This window comes from Ictidomys tridecemlineatus, chromosome 3 (assembly GCF_052094955.1).
Source record: "Ictidomys tridecemlineatus isolate mIctTri1 chromosome 3, mIctTri1.hap1, whole genome shotgun sequence".
Lineage (NCBI taxonomy): Eukaryota > Metazoa > Chordata > Mammalia > Rodentia > Sciuridae > Ictidomys > Ictidomys tridecemlineatus.
Genome location: NC_135479.1, coordinates 154,821,760 through 154,832,662, shown reverse-complemented (window position 1 = coordinate 154,832,662; position 10,903 = coordinate 154,821,760). Strand labels below are relative to the sequence as shown.

The 10,903-nt window shown below is 41.2% G+C and overlaps 1 protein-coding gene across 2 annotated transcripts; it reads right to left on the bottom strand.

The window, feature by feature from the left end:
• Positions 1-10,903, bottom strand: Gcsam (germinal center associated signaling and motility). Of its 2 annotated transcripts, none has more exons than XM_078044243.1 (6): positions 10,765-10,903; positions 7,943-8,011; positions 5,516-5,560; positions 4,492-4,538; positions 2,865-2,893; positions 1-2,055 (listed from the first exon to the last, which is right to left on the bottom strand). In XM_078044243.1, the coding sequence occupies exons 1-6, from the start codon at positions 10,791-10,793 to the stop codon at positions 1,735-1,737; spliced, it is 540 nt and encodes a 179-aa protein (XP_077900369.1). In that variant the 5' UTR covers positions 10,794-10,903; the 3' UTR covers positions 1-1,734. The 2 variants fall into 2 exon arrangements, with proteins under 2 accessions (XP_077900369.1, XP_077900370.1); XM_078044244.1 differs by lacking the exon at positions 10,765-10,903 and adding an exon at positions 10,349-10,736.

Genomic DNA, 10,903 nt, shown 5'->3' with positions numbered 1-10,903 from the left:
TTTTGCTAAAAGTAGGAGACTAGCAGAAGCGAAGATGTCAGGATGTGATTGACTCTTAGCTGCAGACCATCAGCTGGCTGAAAGCCCAGCAAGCCTGCGTTGATCACCTAGCCTCAAGCCACTGGATTTCTCCTCATTGGGCACTTGCCATATTTTAAATAGCAGAGTTGAGCTTGGGTTAGCTTTGAGAACAAAACAATAATGAAACATATAATGTATCTACTGTTTGTTTCAACAAACCATTTACTATTTTAACTTCTCCAAAATTAGGACAATGGCCATGAGTAAAACAAAACAGCAAGTGGAGGACACAGGTGTGAATATAGAAATAGCCTAATTTGCTAATTTTCTTGGTCTCACTCATCTCATTTGTGGTTTAATATTTTCATATCATTTTATTGGTACTACTCTTATGAGTTACATCAATAACCAAACATATTCCTGTTAAGTTAATCTCAAATATGATCATGTAGGGCAGAGGTCTGCAATTTTTTTAAAAACTATAAATGGACAAAACATTAATATTTTTGACTTTTCAGGGTCTGTGGTCTATGTCACAACTACTCAACTCTCCTCCATGGTTGAGCAGACAATGCAAAGAAATAAGTGTGGCTGTGTCTCAATAAAACATTATTTACAAAAATAGGTGATGGGACAGATTCGGTTAGTGGGCCACAGTGTGATGAACTTGATTTAGGGATAGACATAATTCTAGAAATACTAAAAAAAGGAGAAGAGAGACAATAAGTAATCGAGGCCAAAGGAGACGTGCTCATCAGAGAAGGGGTAGATGTGAGTTTTGTTTCCCATGTAGACTTCTTATTCCTATTTTATACATGACATGCTATTTAATAGAGAGATTGACTACAAAGAAGAGGCTCTTCTGTAAGTATGTTGGAGGAGTACTGAGTCGGAAGCCAGGAAATCACTCTCTTAGCTAAAGTTGTGCCATTAACTTAGTATACCAATGGGCAAATTAGTCTCTGAGTCCAAAAAAAGATGAGGGGATTAAAGGATCTCCAAAGGTCTTTCTGCAGTATGATTTTTTGAGACTGATTGTCTTATTAAGGTTTACTGGGTGGGGGGGTGGGGGACTGAGATGTAGCTCAGTAGTAGCTTGCTTGCCTAGTATGTAGTTTCAATCTCTAGCTCTCCCCACCAAAATAAATTAATGGGGAGAAATATAAAGCTTAAAAAAAACATGGTTAAAGATTTATAAAAACCTATACTGTACCCTCCTGGTTCAACCCATAACCAACCCAGGCACAGGAACCAATGAGTCGAAGGACATTGTATCAAGGACATTCCTCAGAGGAGTATCTCAGGCTGTCATTGGGAGTAGGACTGAGTCACTGCAATCAGTGACTTCCCCCTCGGGTCACTTGATATAATGAGAAAACTTCCTTGTGCCTTCAGATAACAATCATGAAGATATTTTGTAAGAATCCAAGAACATTTCGTGGTGAACAGAGCTGCAGGGGAACCACAAATCTCTTTCCACCACACAGTACTTCCAGTTCTTTTTAGAACCAAGGATGATCACTCCTTTCTCAAATAGTGCTGTTCAGGATGACTGGTTGACTCTCAGATGTTGAATGTTGAGCAGGATTTTAGAGGCCCTTGTCTTTAGCAAACTGTACACAGAAGGGCTTCCTGCCTAAGGCTGGCTTCAGGCAGAGACACCCACTTTCCACTTTTACCTGCTGGTGCTAAATTAACACTAGTCCAGCTTCTTCATTGTAAAAGGGAAAACTGTGTCTCAAAAGGGGAGGGAAGTACGTGTGGCTGTTTTAGGGAGGGAGAGGAGATTGTGCTCGGCATGAGAAGTTCATATTCATCTTCTGGGGAAGGGGGTTGCCTAGGAGTGGAGGGCACATGGAGAAGTGAGTACTCAGTCTCTGTTCCTCCCAAAGACTCTTTGGGTCTCTCAGCCTTGCAGGAAACATTCTCATAGTACACCTCAGCAGAAGTCCCTGAAGGCCTTCTTCCCTGGTCCTTGTGATGATGGATAAGGACATAGCAGAGCTCCTCCGTGTGGCTCTGATTAGCACCGTCCTGCTGGCCAAAGGAGAGTCATCATCAAGATTTGGCCTCATGCTATTCCCTTCACACTTTAGTCTCCACACAGGCCTGATCCTGGGTAAAGTCTCTCTTCTACTACCATTTCCTTTCCATCTCTTGGCCATTTTTCCTAAAAATGGCCTCCACTCCAACCTCTAGACAAGGTAGCCTGAGCATTCATATTGCCCAGTGTACACAGACTACCCACGTGTATTCTCTGTACCCCATGTTTCAGAATGACCCTTGAACACCTTGTATAATTCCCTAAGTCTTGGGCCCTGGGCAGCCCTTTCTCATAAAAGTCAATGATCTGATGATATATTAATGTAATTGGGTGATGATATAATCACTTATTATAGAGATCATTGCATCTTAAAAAAGAGAAAGAATTCAAGGAAAGGCCTTACTTATGGTGGGGTTGCAGAAGATAAAAACAAAGGGAGCCAAGTAGAGGGAGAGAACATGCATTTTGGAGTGATCTTTGGTTCCTGGCTCTGCCATCTTTCAGCTGTCTAGCCTTGGGAAGTATCACTTAATCTGTTTCCTCATATGTTAAATGATGGAGAAACAATGGTACCATTTTATGAGGTTGTTGTGACAGCTGCATGAGATGATGCCTCTAAAGCACTCAGTACATTGCTTGTCATAAATCAAATGCTCAGTAAATATTAGTTCCTTAAACTAAATTGTGCAACAGAGGGGCTGCTACTTCTGCCACCAGGCCCTGCATATGGCCCTGGGTTCACATTCCTGGCATCTAAAAAGTTCTTCTTCCATGTTAGGGTCAGAAGAGGTCTTATTACCTGGATAGGAGTAGGTGTCATTCCTTCATCTAGAGAAAGAAAATAAAACTCAATGAATTTCACATCTCAAGGTGATTTAAGAAGAGTGAGAACTGGAATATCAGCAACCAGAGAACCAAGGGGCAGCTGAGGTGCCCTTATTGGGCTCTTATGATCTGCAGAAGACCCCTGGGGAGTCACAGAGCTATCTGAACAAGAAACAGCCCAAGCTTGCTCAAGCTGAGAGATCAAGTGGAAGGAGACACACTTGGTGAAACGGGAAATCACACTCCCCTTGCTTTCCTCCCTCTGTTCTCCTTACTTAATAAAATCCTTTGCATACCTACTCTGTTAGAAGGAACATGGGGGACAAGCATCAGAAACAGTCCTGTCCTCTAGAGGCTCACAGGCTAGCCTAGGAGGCACACAGACTGGAGAGACCCAGAATGCAATGAGGAGGGGATTGCTTGTCCTGCAGGGCAGCAGGAGATGGTGCTCCTGTGGTGGCTGTGGTCAAGGAAAGTCTTACAGAAGGGAAACTCTTAAGGGGAGCTTTCCCATTCCTGAAGCTGCAGGGAATGGGGACACAAGTAAGACTGTTTTTCAAAAGCCAGTTTTTTGTCATCGACTGGCTCTGACCACTCAGCAAAAAAGGCAAATGAACACATCTGCCACCCTCCCCAACCCCCACTCCCCAAAATGGCAAAAGGGCCAGCTCGTAAATAAACAGGTGCCCTCCACACAGCCTGCACAGGAGGCAGGTGTGGCATGCAGCTTGCCATGCGGTGCACAGATTTACATTCCTCAGGGCCTCACATCCCCAGGTGCTTCTACAGCTATCCAGAACCCCCGATGATCATTAAAGAACAGGGTCTGTGACTGTAAGCATCAGGGGTCTTATTTATATCATATTTTACTCTGATGAAGATTAGAATTTCTTGGGACCCACCATTCCTGGGGTAAAATGGCTGGCCTGGGAGGGTAAGCTTATTCACTTAAACACCTTGCAAAGCAGGATTTAAGGATTTGGTGTGTGAATAAACTACATTCCCCTCTGCCCAGGAAAGCAAAGGCATCCTAAATGTAATGCCATTCACTGCCTGTTCCTTCCAAAATTTGTCTCTCTCCTTAACTTCACTGATCTGTCCCTGGAGACCAGTGCACCAGCCACCTGAGTGGGCTTTTGGCAGCTGCTCTTGTCTTTCCCTGCCAAAACTGTTATCCACACAGAAGGAGTACGATTGCTGTTATGCAGAGCCTATCATCTCTGCCCCTTTGCTCCTTGTGTAGCTGCTGATTCTCCTGTGCTCTCATGACAAGGATCTAAATCTTTAACTGTCCATCCCTGTGCTTTTTCGAAGCTCCTTATAAATGTCTTCTGTCTCCACTTTTTACATTTATTTTCTGCAGTTCATTCCTTCATCCTCCAGACCACAGACACTAAGGACTTATGGAGATGAATAAGCCTATCTTCTCTTCAGTGAGCTCACAATCCAGTAGGGACAAAAGACAGATAATTGGATACATTGTGGTAACATATGTAGATATTATCCTAGATATATGCCCACAGGGCTTTTACTGCATAGAGAAGGGACAGTTTGGAAACATGCCTATCAAAATTGAAAATGATGGGAAGGCAATGACTTACTTTTCTTTTGGGAATCTTGCCTTGCTTTAAAAACACATAATTTTTTCCTGCAAAAACAAAAAAAGAGAAAAGTAAATTTTTTTTTGATATTCAGAAGCTCTCCAAAGAAATTACAATAACCTTTGCAATTTAATTCTAAATCTTTAAGTTGTTAAATTTATATGACTTTTATGATGACTTTTCAGCTTACAGGAATCAGAGGATAAGAAAGAGAAATTGAAAGATGAGACCAGATAGACATATATCTCCCTGCTCCCTTTTTCTCTTTGTTCCCTTTCTTCCCTTTTCTAAACCTGATGTGGAATTTACGTATAGGGGAACTATGGTTGTTTGGAGGTTTATTTGTTTATTTCTAATACAATAATAGTTTATTTTATATCATATGAGTGGGGGAGCCAGGATAATTGCCATTCCCAGTCCTAATCTATGATCTTCTAAACATTTTCCATTAGAACACACTGTAGAGAAGGTCTCCTGGAAAAATGGAATATAAATGTAGTGGACATCCATTACCATCTCCGGAGACAAGGATGCATTGCTCTGAGGAGGATCACCATATTGCCTAATTTGCTCAGTGGTTAATTGCATTACCAATCACTTAGCAGTTATTAACTATGTTTAGCATATTCATCATTTCCAAAGGTGTCCCAGTTTGGATAGTAAATTATATTAGTATACTGTCTGTAAATGATCTGTGCAAGGAACAGAAAGGTGTGCTTCTACACATGGAGACCCTGGAATTTTCAGTGTGAAAAAAAGTCTTCATATTAGTAGCCAGTTTCACTCTCACTTCTGAGGCTTGCCAGTTTGAGGAGAGTGTACCACTCATGAGACAACTGTTCCTCTTTCTCACCCGATTCCGAGGGTTGCTTCCCAGATCGACTCTAAGTGACTGCGGTCTGGGGTTGGTGCCAGGATTGCAACTGTGGCCACGGAAAGCCCAGAGTTCACAGGTAACTTAGAGCAAACACCACACTGAAACCACACATAGGGAAATCACTCATAAGAGTGATTCTCCACTTACCACGGGAGGCAGAAACACTCTTCTGTGTCGTGGCAATCCCAGCATCTGAAATACCCAAGAGAAACTCACAGTCACAAGACTGGTTTATGCAGCTTTGTTAAGGTGGCTGCCTACCCTTCACCATTTCTGTAGAAAACCCTTTGTTTCCCCAGGCATGCCTTCACCTTAGGTGACTTGGACACATCCCTCTGAAGACGAAGATGACATCACTGGTTCCAAATCAGGGGAAAGAACATTTACTGTATTCCCAGCAAAGGGAAAAGTTTTCTCACACCCCATACTAGAGATTTGCTTTGTTCCTTTGTGATGAGGAACACAGGATTATCTTCAGGAAATCAAGATACAGGCCTGTGGACATCTTTAAAGGTCATTTTATTCCAGTGTGGGTTTGGCATATCTACACATAATTTCAGGGCACTCTGAATTTCTCCTTTTCGTACTACATTTTAATGGTCTGCTCACCTGTCTATATTCTTTATTAGAATGTGAGCTTCACAAGATTGGTGAGTCATACTTGCTTCATTTATCATGGTACATGACACCAGCATGTGCCACATCTGACATAGAATAAATGTTTTCAGTAGATACTTGATAAGAATATGAATAAGAAATGAGTAGCCAAGAACAAAGTAACACTAGCTGGCACCTAAGATCATCTATCACCTGACTCCAATGGCATAGCTAGATAGCCAGACATGTCATTGACAATAGATAAAATAAAAATCCCCTCTGCACAGATATTGGATTAAAATCTAAATATCATTCTGTGCATCTTTCTGAATTTCAGACATGGTCAACTCCCCCCCCCCCATGGTTGGATGTGAAAGCCTTCTATAAATTATTACATTAGTTAAGAATATTTGGAAAACACTGTCCAAAAAAGGTCTCTCTGATGACCTTTCCCAGGGAATTTTGTCAGAGGGGACGGTGGAGGAGTGGCCAGCTGCACTGTAACAGTGGCTGTGGCCACCATGTTGGCTGAGGGTAGTGACAGCCTCCAGGGGCTGTGTGTCATCAGATCCTTTGAGGCTGAAGGGCACAGCCTGCAGCTCTTCCTCTTCTTTGGCTGCCTTTGGTTCCCTTTAAGCCATTTGTTTCCATCTCCTTCTTCTGTAACTAAAAGGCATCATAAGGAAACTACTGAGTCAAACCAATGCTAAGAAAAAAGTTCACAAAAGGGATATGAGAGTGAGATAAAAGGAGATGGTATATTTCAAACTACTGGATCTATATATCTGAACTCCTTGAACCACAGTTTTTAAATTTTAAAATGAGGATATATATATATATACTGCTTAGCTAATGGGTTTGTAAGGATCAGATAAAGTTGACTATAGAAAAAAGCTACTTGTAAGTTCTTTCCTCTATTAAGCCTTTTCTGAAACATATTCTTGCATTTCAATGTGAATGTTTTTGGATTAGGATGAGATCCAATAATTTCCACATCTCAAATCAAATTTCTATAACCTCCCCTACAAGTCAGCGATTGTAGGTTCCCGTTTTTCGACAGAGACTTCCCTTGCTCCCAGGTCTATCCAATCTCTCCCTTGTTTTAATGGTCCTGGTCTTTCTTATTTATTTCATCATTTGGATTATATGCTTTAGGATATTTGAACTATATGCCCAATGTTGCCTGCCCCAAAATTTATGATTCTCAGCTTGCACTAAAGAATGTGGTCTGTTGGCCAATCACTGGGTCGGCAGCCCCCACACAGCCTTGGCCCAGCAGTTGATTTTTAGTTCCACTCTTTCAAAAGATCCTTCTGAAACCATGAGAAAAGTGCAAATAATTCCATAGGAAACAGGATAACAGATTTTACCATACTTTGGGATTCTTGGACATTGGGATACAAATTCCACATTGTGGTGATTCTTTTCCTAGAGGAGATTCTTTAGAATTGGGCACTCCGAAGGTTAGGAAGAATTGATGAGGCTCTGTTTAACAGCATCAGGGTAAACTCAAGGACTTCTTCATAAACCTTCCAAGAATTGTCATGATGTGGGGAATGAGATGACTTCAGAAACAGATAAAGTTTCAAATGGAAGGTCTAGATGGAACTTGGGCACAAAGGATTTGAGACAGGCAAACAAAGACACAATAGGATATAGGACCCCTTATTTTATAACAGGGTAGGAGAGAGTCTGACACTGTCTTATTGACTGTTGCTCACAGTTACTTCAGACTCCTAGCAAAGCAGCACAAGTCCCATCCAAAGTTTCCCCATTGTCTATTATCCTGTCTTCACATTAAGTACACTTATGCTGACGCAGGGTGTGTGTGTGTGTGTGTGTGTGTGTGTGTGTGTGTGTGTGTGTTGTGTGTGTGTGTGTGATGGGTATTTGAGGGCTAGGACCTGTCAGGCTACCTTTTTCTTGAGCAGAAGCTGGGAGGAGTCTGGTACAGAGTTAGGTATAGGGTTCTCTCACCTGGATGTTCTCTGCTTGGTGTTTTGGAGTCTGAGTTTCCAAGGCATCTCTTGAGTGTCCCGCTGCCACCTAAAACTCAATGTATCAGAAATGAGCTCAGTAATTCCTCTCCAGGATTTTCACTCTTTCTGTTTTCCCCACTTTGCTCACTTGTGCTGTTTGTGTAATCCTAGAATCGCTTCAGCTTTCCCGGCCATTCTTGCAGTTGTTAACACTCCCTCCTAATGACACGCCACAGCTGTCTCTGACCTGATATTCTTTCCATTGCCACAGAAAAGCCCCTAGGCATGCACCTCTGGTCCTAAATCATTTGTTCCCAAATTTCCAGGAACCCTCATCACATTCCCTAAAGTGTCAATGTACAGAGAGAAGGCCTGGGCTCCTCAGCGGTCCTTCACTGGTGGGGTTCCAGGGGCTGCACACAAGCAGTGGGTTCCTGTAAACCACCATCTTTCACAGAAAGCAAGGAGGCAGACAGAGAACCAGGCTAAAAGAAGAGGAAAAGAATTAAATAAAGACAATGAATAGGTTCATTGTTTGGGTTGTATATCTGCAAAATCCCGTTTTCATTTGCTGGAAGTTGAGAGTATGAAGAAAAAGAAACTAACAAACACTGCTTACTTTGTGCCAGTCATTTTATGCGCCATATTTCACTTAATCCCAGAATATAACCACCATGAAGTTCATATTATCATACTATTACTTACCAATCGATGAAGAAAGTGAGGCTGAAATAGGCAATTTGTTTAAGGATCCACAACCAGTAATGGAGAGAGTCTGGGTTGCCCTGGGGCAGATTCTTCCTTCAGAAACCCTGAGCTCTTCTCCTGAAAGCATAGGTGCCCTTCTATCCTATGGGGGAGTTTTCCCAGTTTTTGTAACAAATTTGATCAGGAAAGACATGGTAAGGGGCGTGCTGACAGGGTGGGAACTGGGTGATGGGGTAAAGTAAAAAACTTAGTTCCCAGTCAATACAAGACTTTTGAATATGTCAAGAAAAACATTTTAAATCAGCATGAAAATGAGGATCCTAGGCCAACTGATCAACCATTTGAAAAAACATTAAATCTGAAAGCATATGTTGAATATATAGGGCTAAACATAAAACAAAACCACACAAAACATGTAGGTGTGGATTGGTCTTATCTTAGAAGGGGGAAAGAATTAAAGCAAAAATGCAAGAAACCTAAATACTTTCTACATTTAATTCAATTATCTTTAAAATATAACAAACATACAACCATAAAAGTTAGCATGGCCCAAGACACACAAACTGAAATATATATAAGTATATATATATATATATATATATATATATATATATATATATATACACACACATACACACACACACATATATACATACATACATACATACATATATATTTGCAATATTTATGTAAGGACTAATTTCTTTAAAGTACAAATAACTTTTACCATCAATAACACAAAAGAAACCAAAATCCAAAACAAAAATGGGGAAAAGACATTATTGGCTCTTTACACATAAAGAAATCAAATGACTTCTACAACTTAAAATAAATATAATGCATCTAATGTTATAACCATGATTAGAAGTTTGTCTCAAGAATTTTTCAGAATGTTTATGTGTTAATGTCATAATCCACCACCCTCCCACTGAAGTCCTGCAAAATTACCCTTGTGACATCAATCTCTACTTTCTTGTTCACAACATATCTATATTTTGTTTCTATTTTCAAGACAGTTTTTTCTTTGTTTTCAACCATTCAAATAATGCTTATGGAGTGCCTGTTATGATCCAGGAACAATGCTAGGACCCAAGAATTTAAGAAACAGTGAATAAACAATGAAAAATAATCCCTACATTCAAAGATCTCACACCCACATTTAAAAACAGGGATGTATACTCTTTCAGAAGACCGTTAGAGAAGAAGACTGACAAAGGGCTCTGAATATCCAGGGAGGAGGAGTCTCAGACAATACTGATCCTCAAGAAGGAACATGAGACGTTCCATATGATTTCCAAGCCTTCTTTTGGTAAGTGGTATTTTGGGGATACGCCCTTTTTCTGTACTCCACTTTCCAGTGGCATGATCTGAGATCTTGGACACCAAAAAATCCCATAAACAATACCATTCTGCAAGCTCCCTCTCCCTAGACCACGTCACTTTATACCCTAAAGATCCCCTTAGTTTGGGTGGTACTTATTTTTACATCATTTGCTTTGATGCGAAGGAAGACTGGTTAAAAAAAATTTACTTCTGATTACTGAATCATTTTATGCGTCAGACATTAAGTTAGCATTATGCACACGAGAGGTTTCCATGGTAGGTATCATATAATTTTTTTCCATTTAAAATGAGGAAACTGAGGTCTAGAAAAGTTAAACCAAACTCTCTACCTATGTACATGACCTCTGCTTACCTGTTTTAAATCCAGGAAGTCTGCAGTACATGAGGCTTCATGGTGGCAGGAAACTTGCTAATTGTTTTGAACTTAAAACAGTGACAGAAAGAGTAGGTGTCTTGGAGCTCCTTGTAGAGCATTGTGCTCAAGGGAGCAGTCCCTCCCCAGGACCTCAGAAAACTGCTCCTTTCTTAGGAGGTGGCCTAGCACAGAGGCCTCTCTGGATGAAGTTGTTCCGCATTTCACAGCAGTTGCTCACTAGGATTCTGGGCCAAGTTGTATTTAAGGAACTTGGTGGGGTGTCTGACACATAGGAGGAACTGAATTTCTTGTCAGATTCCTTATTCAATTCCCTTCACCCCCAAGAACCGCCCTCTTTTTCTCATGTTGCCCTCACCCTCTCCCCTGCTCCCTTGTAGGGAGTCTGGACTCACCTGTTTTCCCTCTGTAGATGGTTCCCCATCCTCTCAGTCCTCTCAGCACCTTCTCAGCCAACCGTTCCTTTACCACTTCCTTCTCACCCCTTGCACTCTGACAGGGCAACTCCTGACTTAGAGAATGGGCTGCATGGCT

What these genes read in the sequence shown, in the direction of transcription:
- Gcsam (XM_078044243.1), bottom strand. Translation starts at nt 10,793, where the DNA reads ATGGGGAACCATCTACAGAGGGAAAACAG. An exon ending in ACCAAGCAGAGAACATCCAG is followed by an intron (nt 5,561 to 7,942) that starts GTGAGAGAACCC and finishes TGGGTATTTCAG; the next exon opens with ATGCTGGGATTGCCACGACA. An exon ending in TGACACCTACTCCTATCCAG is followed by an intron (nt 2,056 to 2,864) that starts GTAATAAGACCT and finishes TTTGGCCAGCAG; the next exon opens with GACGGTGCTAATCAGAGCCA.